At 48.7% G+C, this 22208-nt stretch overlaps 2 protein-coding genes across 11 annotated transcripts in view; one reads left to right on the top strand and one right to left on the bottom strand.

Moving 5' to 3' along the window:
- EARS2 (glutamyl-tRNA synthetase 2, mitochondrial) overlaps positions 1-7765 on the bottom strand; it is a 21332-nt gene extending 13567 nt beyond the window's left edge. The window contains exons 1-2 of one of the 3 annotated variants that reach the window (XM_032604593.1): positions 6943-7765; positions 2677-2832 (exon numbers count right to left, since the gene is read on the bottom strand). In XM_032604593.1, the coding sequence (XP_032460484.1) occupies positions 2677-2692 (16 nt within the window). In that variant the 5' untranslated portion in view covers positions 2693-2832; positions 6943-7765. Of the gene's footprint in view, positions 1-2676; positions 2833-5823; positions 6028-6942 lie in introns of those variants that run through there. The other 2 variants (XM_032604591.1, XM_032604592.1) reach the window with 2 other exon arrangements.
- UBFD1 (ubiquitin family domain containing 1) lies at positions 6144-21067 on the top strand. 8 transcript variants are annotated; one of them, XM_032604597.1, is made up of 8 exons: positions 6219-6387; positions 6572-6901; positions 7791-7999; positions 10629-10694; positions 10856-10961; positions 12243-12313; positions 14772-14854; positions 17326-21067. In XM_032604597.1, the coding sequence occupies exons 1-7, from the start codon at positions 6363-6365 to the stop codon at positions 14850-14852; spliced, it is 888 nt and encodes a 295-aa protein (XP_032460488.1). In that variant the 5' UTR covers positions 6219-6362; the 3' UTR covers positions 14853-14854; positions 17326-21067. The 8 variants fall into 8 exon arrangements, 6 of the variants coding, with proteins under 6 accessions (XP_032460486.1, XP_032460487.1, XP_032460485.1 ...); XR_004345716.1 differs by having other exon boundaries at positions 6221-6387; positions 12243-12293; positions 17326-17344; XM_032604595.1 differs by lacking the exon at positions 12243-12313 and having other exon boundaries at positions 6144-6387.
- Positions 21068-22208: the final 1141 nt, after the last annotated feature.

The raw sequence follows: 22208 nt of genomic DNA on the forward strand, positions 1-22208 counted from the left end.
TACCCCCGTTCAGTAAGCAGGACATGGGGGTATAGAGGGGCTGTGTTACGTCACCTGGCCAAGGACCAAAGCCAGGCTAGCTGGCCCCAAGTCCGCATTCTTAACCACTTGGACTGCCTCTTGCATTCCTTAGCCTTTCTAAGCCTCGGTTTCCTTCTCTGAAAAGTGGAGCTGAGAGTCTACTGTGCAGAGTGACCGAGACGTAAACGCACCAGTGCTTACACAGTGCTTAGTGCAATGGCTTCGTGTAGAACAGCTGCAACATATGCTGTTAGATTAAATGTGACCTATTATAAGCGAACCGCCAACCCCAGGTCTGGTTTCCTCAGGTCACAAAGGATAGATTTAACTTATAAACGCTTCCGGGAGAGGTAGAGTGGACACAGAAGAGCTGGATGACGGCGTTTCTGCCCTGAAATGGCTTTCAAACAAATTAGGAAGAGGACAGGGCTAACCCTGCACACCCGACGTCCCACACACTCTGGAGGCTGAGGGGCCTGGGTTCAAGTGCACTGGCCTCTGAGGCCAGGCAAGACACCTACCAGAGCCTCCATTTCCTCCTTTACAAAAGAAGGAAACAAACATTTACTTTCTGCTGAGGGTCATCACGAGGCTGGAATGGGACGGCCTACGGGAAGGGTTTGGCGCTTTGCCTGGCACATCTCGGTGCTCAGCAGGTCCTGGCTGTGACCATCGTTGGTACTGTTGGTATTAGCATTTCTTCATTTGTCAGAGAAGGGGGCGGTGGGTTAGGTGCATCTGGGGCTCCTTCCTGATCTACCCTTAACGTGTCCAGCATTTGGAATGCTCCAGGGTTTAAGAGAGACTCCACTAGGAAAACTGAAAACAGGTTCACATAAAAAATAGTATGTAAATGTTCATGGTAGTTTTACTCATCGTAACCAAAAAGGAGAAACAATCCAAGTGCCCAATCACTGACGAATGGATAAGTAAAAAGTGTTATTTCCATACAATGAACACTGTTCGGCATAAACGGGAAAGAAGAACCAATTCATGCTACAACATACACGAACCTTATGCTAAGTGTAAACCGGACATGAAATGTCCCAAATAGGCACACCACAGAGACAGAAAGTAGGTTAGTGACTGCCAGCGGCAGGAGGGAAGGAGGAACAGGGAGTGCCTGGTGCAGGGTTTCGTTTTGGGGTGATGGAAATGTTCTGGAATTAGAGAGTGGTGGTGGATATACAACTCAGTGAATATACTAAAGACCACTTTGAGATGGTAAATTTCATCCTATGTAAATTACATACCGATGCCCAAAGCAAGAAGTTCCAGAACTGAGCCACCTGGGGTGTGGATCCCTGCCCTCTGCCTCACCAGAAGGCTCACACCGTTGTGCCGAGCTGGGGGCTCCTCGGGGCAGGACACCTCAGGCAGTCTTGCTCATCACGGTACCCTCGTGCCTAGCACGGGCTCCTGCCAACCTCCCTGTCCTCACGTTTCCAGGTCCTCTGCTTACCTCACCGTGCTTGGGCCACACTGGCTTCCTTGCTGCTCCTCAAATACATCCAGCACTAAGCTTCCACAGGGCCTTTGCATCTGCTATTCCCACTGCTTTGAGCATTCTCCCCCTAGGTAACCAGAGGGCTGGCCCCTCACTTTGTGCAACTCTCTGCTCTACCGTCCCCTCCCTGGGGAAGTCCCCCCCATCTCCAAGACCTGCTCCCTGCTGGTTTCCTCGCCTGCTACCCTTCCCTCCACATCACTTATCATCACTTAATATTGTAGTAAGAATGAATTCACCTGTTAGTTATCTGTCTTCCCCTACTTACTGAGTGCAGGGTCTTGCTTCCGTACTTGAACACTATCACTACCTGGACCACAGTAAGCGACTTTGGTGCATGAGTTCTTTTATTCAACTAATCTCAACTGAGTTTCTGCTACAAGCTTCTACAGTAGAGGACAGAAATGAAATCAGTTTTTGCCCTTCAGGAACCCAAAATTTAGTTAATGATTTACCTGAGACTAGAATACACATGTCAAGACAGACTTGGTGTTTTTGGCATTTTCCCTTGGCGAGCTTAAATAGTCATACCTGTTCCGACAGGAAGGCAGCTACTGACCTGGGGAACACAAATACCCTCCTCCTCGTCCTCCCTGAGCTGAGCTGGCCTCAGGGCTAAACTTCCCTTAAAGAGACTGACTTAAGAAGCTGCATGTGTTTTGTTTGGCTCGTACAATGTGGTTTAAAAAAAAAAAATCTGAGCTCAGATTTAACAATGGGAAGTAGTCATCAAAAACAAAAACAAAAAAACCCCAGAGTTCCGGCTCCTCCCGGAAATCAGAAGATTTGACAAGCTGGGCCAGGAGTCCCACATTAACTGGGCTGGCGCTTTCTCGGGCTTACCACACCCCTGGAGACTCCCGGTCCATCTTCCACTTGGCCTGTGTTTCCTGCCCGCTCCCAGTAGGAAGTGAGATTCTGAGAGAAAAACAAGAATCTCAAAACAGCCTTGGAGCTTTTTATTCTGCCCTGCCCCAGGAACTTCAGCATCTTTCCAGGTGGAACCTGCCACCCCAGGCAGCACAAATGTACTCATTCCTCCAGGGGCTCCGCGTTCTCCACCGTGGGCCATGTGAGAAAACCTTCAGGCTCCTTTTCCTGCTCCCTGCTCCTTCCTTGAAGAAGGGGCCTCTCCCAGTCAGCCTCACCTGCCCACTCCAGCATGTCCTCTATATTGTCCGCTGCCCCAGGCACAAGGCGGGTCTGATCCGTGTCCTCCAGCCTCAGGATGAAGCTCCCTCCGTGCTTCTTGGCAAAGATGTAGTTGTACAAGGCAGTACGGAGGCCGCCCAGGTGCAAGAAGCCTGGCGGAAGAAGAGAACAGCTCAGACAAGATGGGGAAGACAAGGGGCAAGTAAGTTCTGCTTGTGACACAGGGTCTCAGGGAACATCAAAGTCTAAGAAATGGCGCTACCCTGTCCCATCTCCCCGTCAGGCACCCAGGCAGGCAGGTTGCCACAGAAGAGGACTGGGCTGGTTGACTCATTTACCCTCATCCTGGAAGTGGAAGAACACTGAAGTTTTGGAGCATGTCATTGGGTAAAATGGCTCCAAATCTCCCCAACTGCACCCATCATTCTACTTTGACATTTGCCTTAAGGCCAAGTTTCACCCAAAGGAGAAGCAGACAGTTATTCAGTGAAGCCACATCACATGTGCATCTAACTTATGCAAATTCAATGAAGTCCTTGGACAAAAAAAAAAAAATTAATTACTAATTAAAAGTACTGTAAGATTACATTTTGCCCATATCCTCTATGCACTGTACGTGACTATCCACATCATACATTTTAAATTTTGTCTACTTGACACTTTAAGTGCTGGCTTTAGATACTAACCGAAAGTAATATTCGATGCCACTGTATCTCTCTTCACCCAAGTTTAAACTCTTAATATTTTACTTTTTCATCATTCCTGACTGAAAAGTTAAAGTGAACAGTTTTCCCAGGGTTGTCATTTCCCCCCTTACCCTTCCTTCTTTGGGCCAGGTGTAGTGGAATAACTGAGGACATGGAAAGGAGACATGACCCATGCCCCCACCACCAGCAAACTGGGGGCTGGCGAATAAGCCAGAACTGTGAACAGTCCTGATTGCTTTGAGCCCCCCCAGCAAACCGGGGGCCTGCGAAGAAGCATTGAGTGCTTTGGGCACTGATCCATGAGATGTCCTCAGTATAATCAGAATGGTGGGAACGCAAGGAAATGACCTTGTGCTACTTCAGTATAATCAGAATGGTGGGAACGCAAGGAAATGTCCTTGTGCTACTTCAGTATAATCAAAATAATGGTGGGAAACTTGTGCTGCTTTTGCGCTCAAGGACGAAGCACGGCATGTTTTCAAGAAAGCCCTTTATTGCTTGTATAATCAATAAAAACATATGTTGCTGCTTTGGCATTTCTGAAATGTTAAGAAAACAAGTCTTAAAATGTAAACATAGATAATGCTTTAATAAAAGCTACCACAGCAGGACAGACGGCGCTGCTTTGCCTGAGCGAATGGCAGCTCTCTACTGCTGTGCTTCGGCACAATTCATCTCATGTGATGAGCTTGCTTTCGGCCCTGTCATAAGATAAACTACGACAGCCAGGCTACGGCCCTGTCTCCACAATGAGCTTGTCTGCATCTCCAAGTACAGGAGGCAGCACGGGATAGGAAATGCTTCTCTGGAGTCAGGTAGACTCCAGCTCAACACTGATTATGTATGTGACCTTCAGCTAGTTACAAGGCCACCACAAAACCAGAGGTCCCCAAGATAGAGGACAGGGGTCCAGTAGTTGAAAGCAAGACCTTTTAGATCAAATAGACCTTGATTCAAATTCTGCTACCCCTTGGACACTCTACTTGACTTTTGTGTGCATCAATTTCTTAACTTGTTAGAGAGATTAACAACAAAAAATAGAAACCTTCCTTGCAAGGTTGCTGTGAGGCATAAATGTTGACCAGAGTACCCTATTAATTTTAGTTATTATAATGATCTACATTCTTCTATCTGTAGTCAACAGCCTTTCCAACATGGGCTCTTCCCACAGATCAGCAAGGAAAGGAGAATTAAAATCATCATAATGGAGCCTTCTGCTTATTAAGTGCTTTCCATGAGTACCAGTCCTTACCCCGTGCCTCAGGTGCATTAGCTCAAACCATGAGGCAGGTACTATTACCAGCCCTGTTTGACAGATGGTAACACTCAAGAGGTTCAGAGAGGTTAAATAATTTTCTCAAGCCACACAAACAGGAAGTGGCAAAGCCAGAAATTTGGGCCCAGACAATTCTAGGCCTTGGCACCCAAACCAGAGCTTGTCTGCAAACTGTTGGCAGTTCCCAACCAATTTGACAGAATAACTTTATATCTGTTGAATTCAATAAACAGTCTCATATTTTGTATGCTTTTACGAGTTTCCTTTTTCTACTAATTTCTTTATATTGATTTTATAGAAGTATTAGTCCATAATTGACTGGAAATCAGAAACGAGTCCTTTCACCAGGGGTGGTTTGAGAAGCATGCTCTACACGATTCTGCCTGCCGAGAAAGATCCCTGTCACTCTGTGTGGCTGAGACCTTGTCACAAAGGTAGCTCTGTGACTCTGGAGTTCAGAATGACAGGCACGCTTGGTGTGAAGAGGGCAAGCAGGTTGCCTTGGTGAGAAAAGAATTTGGGGAACTGATGCGGAGGCCCTGACAAGATCGCCGCTAGGGTATACAATGGGCCCCTGCCTCACTCTCTGGTTTGCCAGGCTCCAATACTAATCACAGGGCCTTTGTACCTCCAATTTCCTCTGCCCAGAAGGTTCCTTCTACAGGTTTCACATACCTAGCTCCTTCTTGTTATCTGGTTCTCAGCCCTTATGACACCTCCTCAGCAAGGCATCCCTGAGCATCCTACCCAACCCCCAGTCCCCTACCCTGCTTCATTTTCCGCATGACACACGTGACTGTTTAAAACTAGTTATTTTTATACGTGTTTGTTGCAGCCACTACAGTGTAGGCTTCTTGGGAGCGGGGGCCCTACTTTCTCCATGTCCACTGTACCCCAGCGCCTAAAACATTTTGTACTTAATACACATTTGCTATATACACAAAAGAAAAAAGGGGCCCAAAGAAATGGTACAGTACAATAAACACGAAATTCCTGGCAACGTGAAAAATTTCCTCTCGTAAACCTATTTCTGCCTCTGTATAATGAGACCGCACTACCCGCCCAGTCTGACTCCACCGGAAGGGATTCGCTCGGAACGTTCGGGGGGCGGGCAAGAGACGGTGGGCCTCGGCCTGCAGCGTCACGTCCGCCAAGGTTACCTGTGGGGCTGGGGGCGAACCGCACTCGCACCGCAGGCCCGGCATGAGTGCCCAGGCTGGCCTCGCGCCGTCCCAGGGGGCGGCCCAAGGCCTCCGGGGGCCTCCGGAGATGCAACAACCTCTTCAGGAGCACAGCCATGTGGAGTAGAACCGCACACGTGGGCTTCTCCGTGCATCACTTCCGGGGACTCCTCCCATCAAATCCGCTTCCGCCACAGCAGGCGCAACCCCGCCCCTTAAAGGCGCAGGCCCCCTAGCCTACAAGCCCACGCCCCCTTGCATGACTGCGGTCCCACTCAGCCTCTAGGGGGCAGAGTCCAGCGAGCGGGCGATTTCCCGGGCCCGCCCCCCGGGTTCTTGAAAGCTAAAGCGTGGCAGGGGCCGGGCCGGGGAAGCGGAGGAGGCGGGTCTCCATAGAAACCTCCACCTGTTTCCGGCCAGGCTATGCGCGATTAGGGGCTGTTACCGGGGCCAATCTCAGCCAGCTCGCCTTTTCCCGGCGGCCTCTGCGGGAGCGGTGGGTGTTGTACACAATCATCATGGCGGCGGCCGGAGCCCCGGATGGTGAGTGTGGAGGGGGTGGCGGGCGCCGGGGTCGGGCCGAGGTGAAGCGGGAGCCCCTGGGGGATGCGGCCTGGCGCGGCGGGGGGAGCAGTCTGGCTCGGGAGCGGCGGTCCGGCGGCGCCCGGGCAGAATCCGGTCCCAGGCCCAGCCAGCGGCGAGCGCCCACCCCCTAACCCCCTTGCAGGCATGGAGGAACCGGGCATGGACACGGAGGCCGAGACCGTGGCGACCGAGGGGCCCGCGCGGTCCCTCAGCTGCTTGGAGGCCGAAGCCGCGGCGGGGGCGGCGGCCGAGGACTCTTGCGCCGCGCGAGGCACTCTGCAGCCTGCCCCGGCCCAGCCCCCTGGGGACCTCGCGGCCCAGGCCTCGGTCAGCAACGGCGAGGACGCGGGCGGCGGCGCGGGCAGGGAGTTGGTGGACCTGAAGATCATCTGGAACAAGACTAAGCACGACGTGAAGTTTCCCCTGGATAGCACAGGCTCCGAGCTAAAACAGAAGATTCACTCGATTACAGGTAATCCCCGTGGCTCTGACAGCCTTTCCCACTTCACCTACCTAGTGTTGACGCTGTGCTAGGCACCGCGCTGGCCTCTTTCCTTGCATCAGCGTTCTCAATGCTCACAACAGTCCTCCCAAGTAAGTAGTAATGTGCCTGTTATTCAGGTGGGGAAAATGAGACCCGAAGTCAGAGCTAGTCAGTGGCTGAGCTGGGATTCAAGTCCATTTCTGACTCTTCGGCCCAAGTTTCTAATTCGTGCTTCTAACATCTCTAATAAAATGACCTAAGGCACTTGTGAAATTTACAGCTCCTAGGCCCTTCCCCCTGGAGATTTTGATTCAGTGGGTCTGGAATGTGGCCAGGAATTATTTTTAGCAAATGCCTCAGGTACTTCTAATAAGGGAAGTTTAGGAAACACTGTTTTTAGCTCTCATGCTGGTCCCTTCACAGATGCTCGTATTACTTAGTTTTTTCTTATTTACAGCAGTTTGCCATCTGAAATGATTTTCTTTTTACATTTTCTGCACGTATTCTGTAAGCTCCATAAAAACAGAAACCTTATTGGTTTCTATGTCGCTGAGGTTTGTGGACTCTCACTTAATACTTGAGTCACAAGATGGTTGAGGAACAACTTGGAATGAATAATAGCTGATATTTATTAATCAGTTATTAAATACCAGGTGCTGCACTAAATGCTCCGTATTTATTATATCTTAGTCCTTAAAATGAGTTTATACAGAAGGAACTATTGTCATTACTCTTATGAAGTTCTGGAGGCTCAGAGAGGTTGTGAATTGCCTGAGTGCACAAAAGTAATTGGCAGTAGAGCAGTATTCACTTTCGGGTCTGTTGTGCAAGAATGTTTTTCGTTTCTTCCTTTCACTGTCCTCTACCTTTTCTCAAGGTCTCCCGCCTGCCATGCAGAAAGTCATGTATAAGGGACTTGTCCCTGAGGATAAGACGTTGAGAGAAATAAAAGTCACCAGTGGAGCCAAGATCATGGTGGTTGGCTCCACGATAAATGATGTTTTAGCAGTGAACACACCCAAAGATGCTGCCCAGCAGGACGCAAAGGCCGAAGAGAACAAGAAGGAGCCTCTGTGCAGGCAGAAAGTGAGTCTGTCGTGTGATTGTTGGTCCTGGGAAGTGTGAGGCTTTGTCCTCTCAAGCCTAGGCTGGTTGTATCCTTTCTAGAATAAGCTCCTTTTTGGACAGGGCCCATGATGGAAATTTATGGCAGCAGTTGGGTGCGGCTGGCTGTTGAGTGGAGGTGACAACTACCTGAGATTTGCATCTTTGTCTCATCTGGCGGGTCAGTGTGTCTCAAGTCTATCTACTTTAGGATAAGGCCTTTGTAAAGGCAGGCTTTAGACCAGGTACTGAAATGAAGCAGATGTGGGTTTCTCTCCTATTTAGTGCCAGAGAAAAATGCCACTGTTGGAATTAATCCTCCATTTTACACAAGTGCTTGCATTTGTTTTTTTGGCTTGTGGCTTCCCTCACGCCAACAAGCCCTTTTCTGGATAGGCATGGAAATCAATAGCTTTCAGAGGTTCCTCTAAAACTGACTGTTTCAGGAAGCCAAATGAAGCTGACTAGGAAGATAACTCTGCTGATTTTCTTTTTTCCCTCTTCCTGGTCTGTGAAATGGCCTGAATTTTTACATGCTTTGTTGGTCATTTTGGATGGAAGAGATCCAGCCTGTTTTGTGCTCATTGTAGCCATTCGGATTCTTTTTTGTGATTGGGAAAAGTAAACGTGTTTCACTGTGGAAGGAACTGATTGGAAGAACCATCACTTGTGATCTTATCACCCAGCTAACCCCACTTGTAGTTATGGAGTCTCCTGGCTACTCTTAATGTGTTCCAGGAAAATAGATATTCTCAACTTAATCTGTATCCTGAGGAGAGTAAACCAACCTTGACCAACATCAGTTTCAGTGACCTTAGGCACCAAGGCACATGGCCAACAGCGTGAGAAGGACACAATTTTCTGTTACAGGTCCGTAACCCCTTATATGTGCTTCCAGAACCCCAAAAGAGTCTGAAAACCCAAGTGCTTTTATAAATTTGGCAGCAAAACCTGATCAGAATTAGTGTGAATAGTCATGTTTTGCCCTCGAAATATTAACATATTTGGTAACAAGGTACTATCCTAGACTCCACAAAGAATATTATGTAGTGTAGTTTAAAACTGTATTACGAAAAAAAAGAAAAACTGCATTTCGTGCATAAAATTCTTAAAAGTTTTAGACTTTATAAAGTACAAAACATTTGTCCTTAGGGTTTCAGATAAGAGGCTGTAAACCTATATTAACATCTAAAATGTGTTTATTTGGACACTTTTGCCTCTAAATATGGGATGATAATGTCTTGTAACTAAATGAGTGCATTTCCATTTTCATATCTTCCCCTGCCACAGTGTATGAATTTGTCAAATAGGAATATGTCAGACATGAATGAGCCTTCCCACTGGTTACACCCTTGGAGCATAACATGCCTCTTAAATACAGGTTTTGAGTTACTAACGGTAGCTTAACAGGCTTTAGAAGTGTTCTCCACAGTGAAGGGAAAATTCTTCAAAAGGTACTTGTGAGGTATGAGTCCAGTTAGGCTTCTAATCCACGCAGCTTTGTTCCTGATGCCGGTTATGAGGCATAACGTGGCCTACTGAGAGGGACCCGTTCTCCTGGCTTTTCATCAGCTTGCTCAAGAATCTAGGGCTGATATGTAGAGTGGCCTTTTGCTAGTAGTCTGGCAGTGTTGAGTTTATTCCTGCCAGAGGGTTTCCACCATGCCGGTGCGGGTTTAAGCTGGCTCTTGGCCACCTGGTCCTTAAATTCGATTAAATGTTTACCCTCTACCCACTTGTTACCCTACAGTTCTAGCTTGACCAGACAGCGACTGTACCTGTAAAGCCACAGATGGAGAGGAAACAAGACTCAGGCATTTGGGCCAGACAGAAACAGTTTTAGGGGGCCATGAGCCTAATTAGAACCCTTAACGAGCTGCTTCAGACTCCTGAGGTGGGAGTGGGGTTAGAGACTTCTTAATGTCAGGCTTTAGAGTTATCAGCATTTCTCTTTGGAAATGTGGCTCCTGAGCTTTCTGTTTAGCTGGGGTTGAGGGTGGGGTTATGGGGAAGATTTGTGCAATGGACTGAGTCTCCATTTGTTGAAGGAGTGCCCCTTCTAGGGCAGCTAAGCTGATTATCAGCATCCTTATAGGTTTCTCTGGGAGTTTAAGTTGACAGAAACGGCTGTCCTGTTTTGTACATGCCAGGAGAGCAAGCACCCTTTGTGGCTGTCTTATCTTGATGTTTATTAATTCTTTCAGTGGTGATTTCGGGGGAGGGGGAGAAGGAAGTAGAGTTTATTTGAATTAGCAATCTGGAAATCCTGATTGCTCTAGAGCTTTGATGTCTAATGTGGTAGCCACATGTGGCTGATTAAAATTCAGTAATATTAAGAATTCAGTTCCTTACTCATGCTAGCCATGTTTCAAGTCCTTAATAGCCACAGGTGACTCATGGCTACTGTTTTGGACAGCATAGATAGAGAACATTTCCATCATGGAAATTTCTCCTGGACAGCACTGCTCTGTAGTGTCAAAGGACCCATATCTGTAGTCACAAAAAGCTTTTGAACCAAAACATTAAGGCTTTCTTTTCTCTTTTTCAAAGAGGTAATAATAGACCAAAATGCAGTCAGCTGTTTCATTTAATTATCTCTTCTGACTTATAGCAACACAGGAAAGTATTGGATAAAGGAAAACCTGAAGATGTGATGCCGTCTGTTAAGGGTGCCCAGGTAAGCCGAACTCCTTTGTGAGCATTCTGAAAAGGAACCAGGCTCACCTTCTGACTTCCTGAGGTTCCTGCAATCAGGTCCTCGAGTCTTGTCCCGTCTTCTTTTCCTGTCTCGCCTTGTTTCTGGTTCCTCCCTCTCTTACCATGCTCTTGTGTCTCCAGGAGCGCCTGCCAGCTGTACCCTTATCTGGCATGTACAATAAGTCCGGGGGAAAAGTGAGACTTACCTTTAAGCTAGAACAAGACCAGCTGTGGATCGGCACTAAAGGTACGGACTGCTCTCACCTCTTCCTGGCTCACTGCCTCTCGTACCCTGCAGGGCGTGGCCTTGGGTGCAATTCTGCTCCTCATTCTGAAATCCTTCTCCACTGTGCTTTGTGTGCTCCTGGCTTTCAGTTTTGCTTTTTGATGCTCGCCTTCTATTTGGACCCTCTTCCCTCATTCTTTTTAGTCTGATCTCAGGACCAATCCATCAGACATTGGCTCTTCAGTTGCAGCCAAAACCAGAGGTTCCAAACGTGTGGCCTTAGGGCCAGGTCTAGTCCACAGACAAGGGTTTTATGAGTTTACACACAATCTGTGAAAATCGGGAGGTTTCACTGGATCTGATTTTTTTTTTTTTTTTTTTTGTGCTTCTCTTGAAAAGAAGCAAAAGATCTAGCCATTCTGGACCTGCATTTTCACATGGCAACGATCAGACGGAGCTGAGCAGTGGTTTCAGGGGGTCCATGCTGTAGTCCTCACTGTTTCATTTATCTTTTATTGTAGCCAGCTTTATTAATTTATGTCACCTGCCTGGCTCCTGTAGATCAGAGTTTGCCCCTGTACTAGGGACCTGCCCCTCCTTCCCTGCCTGGTTGCCCTCTGCTTCCCCGCCCCTACCCTGCCTGTGCCTGTGAATCAGGCTTGCTTTTTGCTGGGAAGTGTCTCTGACTGTCCTCCCTCTCCCTTCCCCCAGATGGTTCAAAATCTTGTCAGTTACATTCCAGAATTATCTGTGTCCCTTTCTTTGCCACTCTGTTGTGCCAGTTAACTCCTAGCGTCTCAAATTTTGGTCTGTTAAAGCAAATTAACCTATATCCCTGCCCCATCTGGGATCTCTTTTGTCCTGCCCATCTTCTGTACTGGTTTTTCCTCACTGGTTCCTGTGCTCAAAAACCTTGCGCTCTTTAAGGCCAAGTTCAAATGCCTAAACACAGTGTCCCGTATTCTCAACGATGGGGCCCAGTTTAAGTTTCTGACCTCACTTCCTGCCCCACTTGCATTGTTGTGCCCTACGTACTTCAACTGCATCACTCCCTGAGCTTCCCACCGTGCTTTGCACAGCTCATGTCTTTGCTCATTGCTGTGCCCTTACCCAGAATGCCTATTTCCCATTCCTGTTGTTAACAAAGTCTTCCGAGGTCCTACCTAAATGTGCTCTCCTAATGAAGCCTTCCCTGATATCTCCCCCACCCTCCAAATGAATTGCTGCCCCTTCTGTTCATAGAGAGCCCCGTTATATCCGCAGAGCACTCATTACTCTCTGACTTGTCTGTCCCCCTGTTAGATTCCTGGAGGGAACCGAACATGCCTAATTCACCTGTTTCTGGCCAGCACTGTAGGTATTCAGTGTTCGAGGTAAATGGTAAAGAGAAGTATAGGGGATCTCATCGTCTGAGGTTACTTGGTTTCAGAGACAGGCCATTTAGTATGGTTCTGCTTAAAATGGGACCAAAGTTTTATGGAAAATAATTGGAGTAGGGGTGATGGGGAGTGAGATTTTAATCATGTGAAATATGAAAATGTTTCTTGTTTTCAACACTATCTTGATTCTTAAAATGAACAAAGACTGAAATGGCCAAAATGCTTGAGTTTTCTAACAAGTTTATGATTCCTTGCTATAGTCTTCATTTCACTTTCGACTCTAACTGCATGGGCAAAGCAAGTTGTGCATAATATTTAAGGGCTTTCCCAGCATTCCCAGGGGCCTTTGAACCCTTTAGCAGGTCATTCTCTTCTGCAGAGCCTGTCACATCATCAGTTTTTTTTAATTGTGAGCTGCCCTGCCTCTGTCAGGTCGTCACTTATTCATGACCTTGCAGGTGATTTTGCTTAGTTCTCCACCATTGCATTGACTTGCTGAGAGCCTGCCTCTTCCTAGGCTTGCACTTTCACTCGGGCAACCTAATGGGAGGCAGGGGCTAAGGATGCTGGCCCAGAGGGTGGGTGCAGGCAGGGGAGCTGGACGAGGACTAAGTGTGTCAGTGTTCGTTGGTTCCTCAGGGAGTGTTTTTAGGTTATGAAGTTGTATAGGAACCAACATCGTAACTGCAGGGGCTAAAGAGAACCTCCCACACGTGAGTTAGAGGTTTTATTTCAGCTTGTAGGAGCAGCTGCCTTTCTGCTTTGGCACAAAGGCAGAGCTCTAGAAGAATCTTGATGTATCAGGGCTTCAGAGCTGTTGAGAGCCGCATTACTCACTAGCCTTGTTAAAGAGCCTGGCTGTGAACATTCATGTCTTCAAGGGTTGACCAAGACCGGGCTTTCCATTCCCACCCAGACTGCTGTGTCAGTGTACCTCAGGCTTTCTTCTCACTTGGGAGCCCAGTAGTCCTGTCACCTGGGTGTCCTCAGCACTGTCCGAGGAGGACAGCTTGTTCTGGGAGTTGGCTGCCAGCCACTGGCTTCATCTTTCTGCTGACGTGACCATCCCAGCTGCTAGTTGGCCTCTTTCTCGATGGGGTGCTTTACCGAGTGGCACTCAGGGGCTTCTGCGGTAGCGTGTGTAGAAGGCAGCACTGACAGCCTCAGGCCCAGTGGAGGGGGAAGAACAAGCTCCAGGCAGGAACTGGGACCTGTGACCACGTGGAGCCGCCTCGGGGGAACATATGCCCTGCTCGTAGGGAACTCGAGTCTCTAATCTAGCTGATTGCTGTCGCTCAGGAATGTGGGCCCAGGATTGTTGAATCTTCTGTGTTTTCAAGAGAAGCCAGAAGTTCATATTTTTGCGTGAAATCTCTGGACAATTCAAAATGGCTGATGTTTTCAAAAGTTTCCATCTTAAAGATAAGTGCTGGTCAGGTCCTACCTGTGGGTCACTGTTTTAGAGCCACTGAAAGTCAAAATCTGAATGAACATCTTCAGGTCCCATCTCCTCATCCCCATTTTTCAGAGACCAAGGCCCACAGGATGGAAGTAACATGTCTCGAGTCACCAACTAGACGACAGGTCAGGGCTCTGAGTTCCTGGTTTGTTTTGTCAACTTATTCGTTTTCCAGATTTTGCTTTCTGCAAAGCCTGTAATGAGTTTTCCAGCTTGGTTTCTCCATGTGCTGAGAACTCCTCCCTGAGGTGTCTGCTGCTTCTGGGCGGTGGCTTTGTTGTGTAGGTGCCCCCACCTCTCCTGCCACCAGCCCTGTCCTGCTGCCCTCGGCTCACCTCCAGTCTCATCTCACTCCAGGCATCCCTCGCTGCCTCCTTTCTTACCTGCCATCCTTAAACTTGCTGCAAAATGTCTTCTCACCCCATGTGATAAGTGGCATTTAGAGTGTTAATCGTAAGAGGTTATGAATGCTCTCAGAGAACTTCTTCAAGTGTGTGTATTTGGAGGGGTGGGGGACCAAGGGAGGGAATGGGGGGGAGGGTGAGTGAGCAGGATCAAGGGATAGAAACTGGTCTTAAAGCCCCAAGCATCCCCCTTCCTGTACAAGTCACAGGGGCATGCAGTTGCCTCTTTTTGGTCCCCTTGGCTATCCCAGGTGCCAAAGACCTCAGCCAGGGCTGGGCTTGGCAATAAGGGTGCAGAGGAATTTCGTGGGTGTTTATTAATCATCAGACGTTACAGGGTAACACCAGGCAAGCTATACCTCTGCTCTCAGAAACCTTTAATATACCTCTGTCAAGTCCAGTTCCCCATTTGCTCCTGAGAAGTTCCCAACTCCCAAGCAGGGCTGGAGGTGCACTGACCAGATCTTTCCCGTCGTCCCTAGAGGGTGGGGAGAGATTCCCCCAGCCACCAGCCCTGAGGAGGGACTACTGAGTCACAGGAGTAGAGCAGGGGGGCCTTTAATAATCACTGTAATCCCTCTTAACTTAGAGCGGACTGAGAAATTGCCCATGGGTTCCATTAAAAATGTGGTCAGTGAACCTATCGAAGGACACGAAGACTACCACATGATGGTAAGTAGCCGGCGTGGCCTGGCCCTCCCTAGACTCCTGCTTCTGCTCCTCCAACAGGGGATGGATGTTTCACTGAGGAGAGTACTCAGTGTTGAGAAGACGCGCAGGGTTAAGACCCTCATGTTGTCTTCCCATTCTTAGAACTTATTCCGTGACCTATTCCTCGTTCTGTTTATTTTGCAAACCGCACCCCGCCCCCAGCAGTTTAAAGGGGAGACACTTTATCTCTGCTGCATCTCATATCTGTAATGTTTTGTTTTTAGACCAGGAAAATAAATATAAAGAGGAGGTTAATGGCTTGTGGGTCTTCATTTTAAGTTTTGTCTTGCGTATGACACAAAACCTCCCACTCGCCTTGGCGTCTGTGAGGGCACCAGGCTGCCCCTTTCTGCAGTGATGTTGCTTATCCCAGAGGGCAGCCCTCGAGTGGCCGAGGACCCTGTGGGGAGGGTGGAGTCTGTGACCTGGTTAAGCAAGGAGTTGTGCTCTAAAGAGAGCGGCTGCTCTTTCCCAGACAGCACGTCTGGAGGCATTCCCCAGGTCTGCAGAACAGAGCAGGAGTTCCGTGGCGAGACTCCCCGAGCAGCTTAGGCAGACACCTGTCTTCCCAGCACTGTTGAAGGGACTGCTTTAAAAAGGAAGTTCAGCCACCTTGCTCCGAAGTTGCTGTGCCAGGGACCTGAGCTGAGCGGTGATAGGGTGCGGGCGGGGCTGCCTCCCTTGCTCGCTAAGGAGGTGACAGTGATGTAGCCACGGCGGCGGCGGCCCAGCCCAGGGAGGAGCAGGAGCCAGTGGTCTGAGCTGTGGGTTGGCCTCCAGGGTTCACGGCACAGGGAGGTGTTGGGAGGTCCGGGAAAAGGGGATCTCGAGGTATGGCGGTTCTCTCTGGGCAGATGACAGGTCCCCTGGCTCTAGGAGGTCAGCCAGTCGTTTCCCCTCTGCTGCCCTGTCGGGGTCTGTCAGCTCAGGGGCTTCGTCAGGCCATGGCTGGCCATGCAGCCCTGGGTGCACAGCTCATGGGTGTCCTCCGGGCAGTGGCGACGACGACATGGGCTCCTTTCAGGCCCTCGGGCGGCCCTTCCGCCCCTAGTCTCTGTAGTCTTTAAAGGATTGCAGGTGATTTGTTTTGCCTGCTCAGTGAATTTTTCTGTTTTAAAAGTTGGATTTTAATATTTTCAGTTGGGCCCCTTCACTCCCTTTCGAAACATCTGTCTCACCAGTTTGACCCAGTAGGGTTTGCAGTCCCAGTTTTCAGACAGCCTGGGAAGAAGGATTTCAAACAAGTAGAGTGGACCATTTTGGACATCTTTTAAGGAGGTGGTGTGGACGGCTAATGCCTTTGTATTTAGTTTAAATGCTGATCTCTCTCTGGAGTCATTGCTGGCAGAGGTGGGTTCTAATCGCCCCCTTTCTTTTCTAAACGCCATTAAGTAGCACCTTGGCCTTTGTCCTAATGAGAGTGTTTATTTCCCTCTTTGCAGATGCCATCTCACTAGCTAGATTCACAGGTCACCTTAGAAAAGGGGGGGAATGTCACTTTAGAGGAATGTTAAAAAGCATAGAAAAGGACCGAGAGTACTATAACAAACCCATATATCCATCACCAAGAAGTGACTATTGTAAATATTTTGTAACTTGTTTTCAATCTTGCTTTAAATAAAAGAAAATATACCAGCAGTGAATATGTCCCCATTGTCTTCCCCTCCCCCCATTGCCATTATCATGATTTATCACGTGGATCCTTCCCATCTCTCTGTGCATTTATTTTCACGTATATCCATGACCAAGCTACAGTATTGTTTTGTGTTTTTTCAGTTTTCATAAATGGTATCATGGTATGTATCGTTCTGCAACTTGCATTTTTTTGGTTCGACATTACAATCTGTCTGTATTAACTCTAGATCCAGTTCATACCTTGTAAAAGTAAATCTAGTATTCATACGAGTAGGTCACTTTTAATTTTGCGTTCCCTTACTGATGGATATGTAGGTTGTTTCCAGGTTTTTATCATTTCTGACAGTGCTGCTTTGAACACTCATGTCTGTTTCCTCCTGCATGTGTGACAGTTATCCTAGGGCAGTGGTTCTCAAACTGGTCTCTAGATCGGCAGTATTACATCACCTGGGAACTTGTTAGAGATGCAGATCCTCAGGCCCCGCCCCACCTCTCTGGAACCAGGAACTTTAAGGGCTGGAGCCCAGCATTCTGTTCTAACAAGCCCCCAGCTGGCTCTGCTGCACGCGCGAGTTCGGGAACCACCGCTTTAGGATCGGCTATGCTTAACTCTCCCACCTTTTTATGTTTTATTTATCCGTTTATTTTTGACAGGAGAATGCTCCCCATGTGCACAGTTTTTTTTTCCCCTTCCCCTTTTAATTAATTCACTTCTCAGCCCTCCCCTTGTTTGTTGTGCTGTCTGCTCAGTCTCCCGACCTCTGAAGTACCGCTTGGTTTTCCTTTTTCCCTTCCAGGCGTTTCAGTTGGGCCCCACGGAAGCCTCTTACTACTGGGTGTACTGGGTTCCAACTCAATATGTGGATGCAATCAAAGACACTGTGCTGGGGAAATGGCAGTATTTTTGAAAGCACTTTCACCTCTGGCCCAGGAGACTGACCCAAAGTGAAGGACATTGCTGGGAGAGGCCTGCAGCATCCCTGGATTTCAGAGTTCTGGAACTTTGTTCAAAAAAAATCTATATCCAATCTAAGGTGATGTGGTGACTGAAGCCAGAGGTGATGTACTTTCACCATTAGCTTAATTTTAACTTAAAATCACCAGTTCCCTTTCTTGCAGTCAGCTTCATACCATTTTTAAAAGTCAATATGGTGGAAATCAATAAATCTGAATTCTGAACATGTTGTGTGGAATACTCTTAAGTGTGTTTGAGAGTAGATCTACCAATTTTGTTTAGAAAGCAATGATCAAAAGCTTTCTGGTTTCTTTCTTTTTTTTTTTAAGTGATTTCACCTGAAATATTTTCATGACTCTTTGGTTGCAAACATTTGGACTGCGTTGTGATGAGTTGGGGTGGGTTTTTCCCTCTCTTATATGAAATTGTATGCAGAATGTGGGGTTAGTAAGCCATATTTCTCTGTCCATTGATTCAGAATGAATTCTTTCCCTTTTTATTTTCCCACTTCCTAGATTGGAATTTATGTTTTAAAAACCCAAAGACGTCAGTTCCTCCTTTTGTACCTCATCACCACTTCCTTTCCTGGCTTCCCTCCTGCCACGCTGCTGCTCGTGAGCACTAGGCGGGAGAGGAAGAGCTGTGGGTCTAGTCGGGGTCGCTCTCACTGGCCTTGGTGATTGCCGAGCAGCAGAGCGTGTCCCAGTGGCTCCTGTCTGAACGTCTTGCCCTTTGGGCCCCGATCTCTGGGGAGATCCGCTGCTGCTTTGACGGTTGTCTGCAGCCCTCACTGATTCGGCTTTGAGGCCCAGCCTGGCACAGGTGTGCCTGGGTATGCCGACAAAGACCTCTTTGAGAGGAGCCAGGTGGAAGCCAGTTACACAGCCCTACAGCCACAGACCCAGATCCTTCTTTCCTTAGAAGTTTCGAGAAAGTCTTCAGCAGTCCAATGATTCTTTCAGTTACGCGTCTCCATTGGGTCCTTCTGCTCATGTGTTATGTTCAAGTGTCCTTCATCCCAGGTTCAGAGATGCTGCCTTTCTCAAGAAGAAGACATCTGACCTAGTGGGTTGGCCGATGTATTTAAACATCGAAAATGGGATAAATGGCTTTCGTGATTAGCTCTCCCTCTTCTGGTTTTAGCCCCTATGTTCTTCGTCCACGTGAAGTTCTGTTGTCTCCCGATGGCCTGGTTGACTCTGGAATGAGGGACGGTCTCTTGGTGAATGATACCCTTCGTGCTGTTCGCTGTTGCCCTGCTGCTGTCTTTGCAATTCTCGTCTCACTGGTGCAGGCCCTCATAGTAAGGTTTGGCGAGAGATGTTCCAAACTTCACATTTTGGATTCTAGACTGTTACCCCTCATTCTGTGAAATGTATTAGCATGTGTTCACCTAAGATGACTATTCCTTGTGAGCCAGTTTATGGTGATATTCTGCGCCCTTCCCTTCTAAGCTGTAGTTCAGGAATCCAGCCCATCCAGACAGACTCTTGCTTTTCGTGGTGTAGTCAATGCCAAGTTATGCATCTGGGCAGGAAAACCTACTGTTGCTTTTTTGGGGGGCCTAAGTATGTATGGGAAGTGTGTAGTGTTCAGGAAACTGCCTGGTTTTCATCCTTGAAAAAGGAGCAGTGACTAGCTTTTCTGTCCTCGTTGGCCCGCAGCTCCTGGAGAAAAGAGTGCTTCTTTGCTTCTTGTTGAAGCCTCCCTCTGCAGTTGACAGGCCTACAGAGGAAACGGTCACTTAGCAAGAAGAGCGTCACCTCAGTTTGAATACTGCCCTTTCTGTTGGCCGGCGTCCCTGTCCCGGAGGCTTATCCTGACAGTGCCACACGCCTGCTTTTGGTCTCTTGAAGCACGCGTCTCCGTCCCCAGACTGGCCGCGTGGGGCTGCTCTCTGAGGCCCTTCCTGCCAGGTCTCCTCACTTCCCCAACTTGTGCGGCTGCCCGTGCCACCTGACGCCCCTCCCTCCCGGTGACAGCGTGTGTCCTGTCCGCCTCCCTGCTCCCCGAGGGCCAAACCGCCTCTCGCTCAGGCTGGTGTCATCTCAAGACAGGACCAAAGCCTGTGTGAGCCTTTTCATTTTAAGTAAAATGGTGCTTCTTTTCCTTACTTGGAGATATATAAATAATGTAAATGACATCTTTTCATATGGACCTGTCTGAGTGTTGCTTTACAGAGCTCACTAAATCTGCTGGAACCATCTTGGGCTCTGGCTCCCGACTCCGTGGAGACCTTGCTGGAAGCCCCGGAGAGCCGAGGGGGCGGCACCAGGAGCCGCTGGGAGGAGTGTGGGGTGTACAGCCGTGCCTGGGTCCCAGCAGTGCTCACTGGCTTGTCGCTCAGCCCCGTGAGTGGTCGCTTCATCATCCTCTTATGGGCCGGAACGTGCTGACTAAACCTGGGTTAGCAAACTGAGACTCTGTGCCCTTCGGGAGCCCCACGGTGCTCATCTTTCCCTCAGGATGCGTTCTGGGCAGAGCCCTGGCTGTGATCCCCTCGCCGCGGCCCGGGGCGTGCGTGCAGGGCAGGGTGGCCGAGGCCGCTGCTTTCTCTCGGGAGGTCGTGCCGGAGGTCCCCCTGCAGGGCTCGCTCGGTCGCTCGCAGGCCTGCCTTTCCTTCCCTCCCTGAGGCGACTTGGCAGGATAGTGACAAGCTTGTCCCTGCGCCGCCTGGCCCCTCAGCTCTGTTCCGGTCAGTCCAGTCAGAAAATGTAGAAAGACAGTCCCGACACGTGCTGGAACTCTTTGGTATTAAGTATTTTAATTGATGACGGGCCTTTAGCAAGTAGCATTAGCTCTTTTTAAATGAAGTCGAACTGAACTAAGGATGCACTTTCTCCGGAGTTGCTGCTTTAGATTACAAGGGCCAAGGAAACTCACTTTGCCACGTCTCTGAAAAGTTGCCGTATTTCAGCCGGAAGGGGCTGCCTTTCTTCTTACTCTCACTCTAACCACGTGCCTAGAGGAGCGGTCCTGGGCTCCGCACTTGGCCCGCCCTCTTTGCCGGGGGCAGGGAAGGGCGTGGGGCGTGGGTTGGACCCCGGGTGCCAAGGGCCACGCAAGGGCGGCTTGCTTTCCACTGCATCCTCTGAGGGACGCCTCTTTCTCTCCTTGCCTCTGCTCATGCCTGTTGTCTTGGGAAAAGATGGTCCCTTTGTCTTAAGGCTTTGTGAAAAAGTCATCTCCAGTTAGGACTGGCCCCTGTTTCCTTCTTAGAGGGGCCTGGTGGCCTTTTTGAAGTTACAGGCGGTCAGGAGCCCTCCAAAGCGCGCGACATCTGGCAAATTTACCTGCCAGGCTGGGTGGTTCTACTGCTTTCTGAATTTCTAAGAATCTCTTCGTTTCGTAACCAGTTCTGCAGAATTATTTGACAATATATATAAGTACCATGTTTTCCTTGTGGTGTACGCTCTGTTCTGGTTTTTGTTTTTAATCAAATGCCTGTTTGGGAGGAGATGAACGTATTTAGTCTTATTAGATTTGCGCTGCTGGATTTTTTTTTTAAGTGTAACCTTGACTAGCTGTCTTATTGTTTATCCTGTAAGATTAGTCTATCAATTAAAGTTTGATAATTAATTGCGTCTCCTTTTCCTTCCAATTCTTCACGCGCCTAATCTGTACTGGGGGTTGACCAACATTTGGAAATGAGCCCAGAGCCATTTTTGGCCAGCTGTGGTGTACCATGTTACCGTCTTACTTATTTGGCGTATAAGTATATCCAGGTTTCTTCCTGCTGAAAATAGTTGATAAAGGGGTTTGACTTGTTTTACATTGTGTTAGTCAAACTACCACCTCGGCAGTCAGCCACGTCCCTGTTAGGGCTGTTCTCCTTGGCCCGGCCCCCAGGCATTGGAGGGGAAGCTGCCTCCCAGCCCTTACGCCTCCCGCCTAGCGCCTCGTGTGACTTCACTCTTCGAGGACATGTTTGGTGAAACACTGAGATGGAGCTGTAGCTCTAGCCTCAAGCTACAAAGACCCAGGAGGAGGGGGGGAGATCTGTTACCAAAAATGGGACAAAAGCAGAATCCTTGGCACAAAGAGTGACTATAGTTTGTCAGAACTGGTTTTGACCCAGCACCATTCCCACTGGAACCCTCTCTTCTCTTCCCCTTGCATTGTAAATGTTCCTGAAGGTTCTGGTCTCACTGCCCCTTCCTGGCTCTTTTCCACTTTTCCAATACCTCATAATCCTGAAACAACACTGTTAGATTCTTAAGCCTCTGACTGTTATATGGGAGGGAGGGACGGGTGGGGCTGTGCTATATGTTGCCTGCTGCCCACCTAGGGAATCTTCGGTCTGCACAGAGGGTACTTCTGGACTCTATCCCAGTTCTGAACTGTTGTTACTGTAGGCACCTTAAAACGAATAGGATGATTGACCCTCCTAAGATGGAGAATGAGATAAACTCCAGTCTGAATTTCTTACCATATTTGGCGGGGTAGATATCTTGGCATTTTCTCAACTGTGGGTAGCTAACAACACTTTCTACAACAGGACCCCACAGAACAGACTGTCATTAGGGCAGGAGGCAAGGACTTCTTCCTGCTTTTGCCCGAGCGGTCTGTCTAGCCCATGCCAGCTGTAGGAAGTTGACGTGCTTTCCACCCTGGAGGTCTGTGCCAACACCACCCGGCTGCTTCCAGCTGGGATTAACCTCTGGCTTTTCCAGTTCATCAAGGCTATTTTTGTTCTGAAGCCTTGTTAGCCTATCTTATTCTACT

Source organism: Phocoena sinus, chromosome 15, assembly GCF_008692025.1.
Source record: "Phocoena sinus isolate mPhoSin1 chromosome 15, mPhoSin1.pri, whole genome shotgun sequence".
Lineage (NCBI taxonomy): Eukaryota > Metazoa > Chordata > Mammalia > Artiodactyla > Phocoenidae > Phocoena > Phocoena sinus.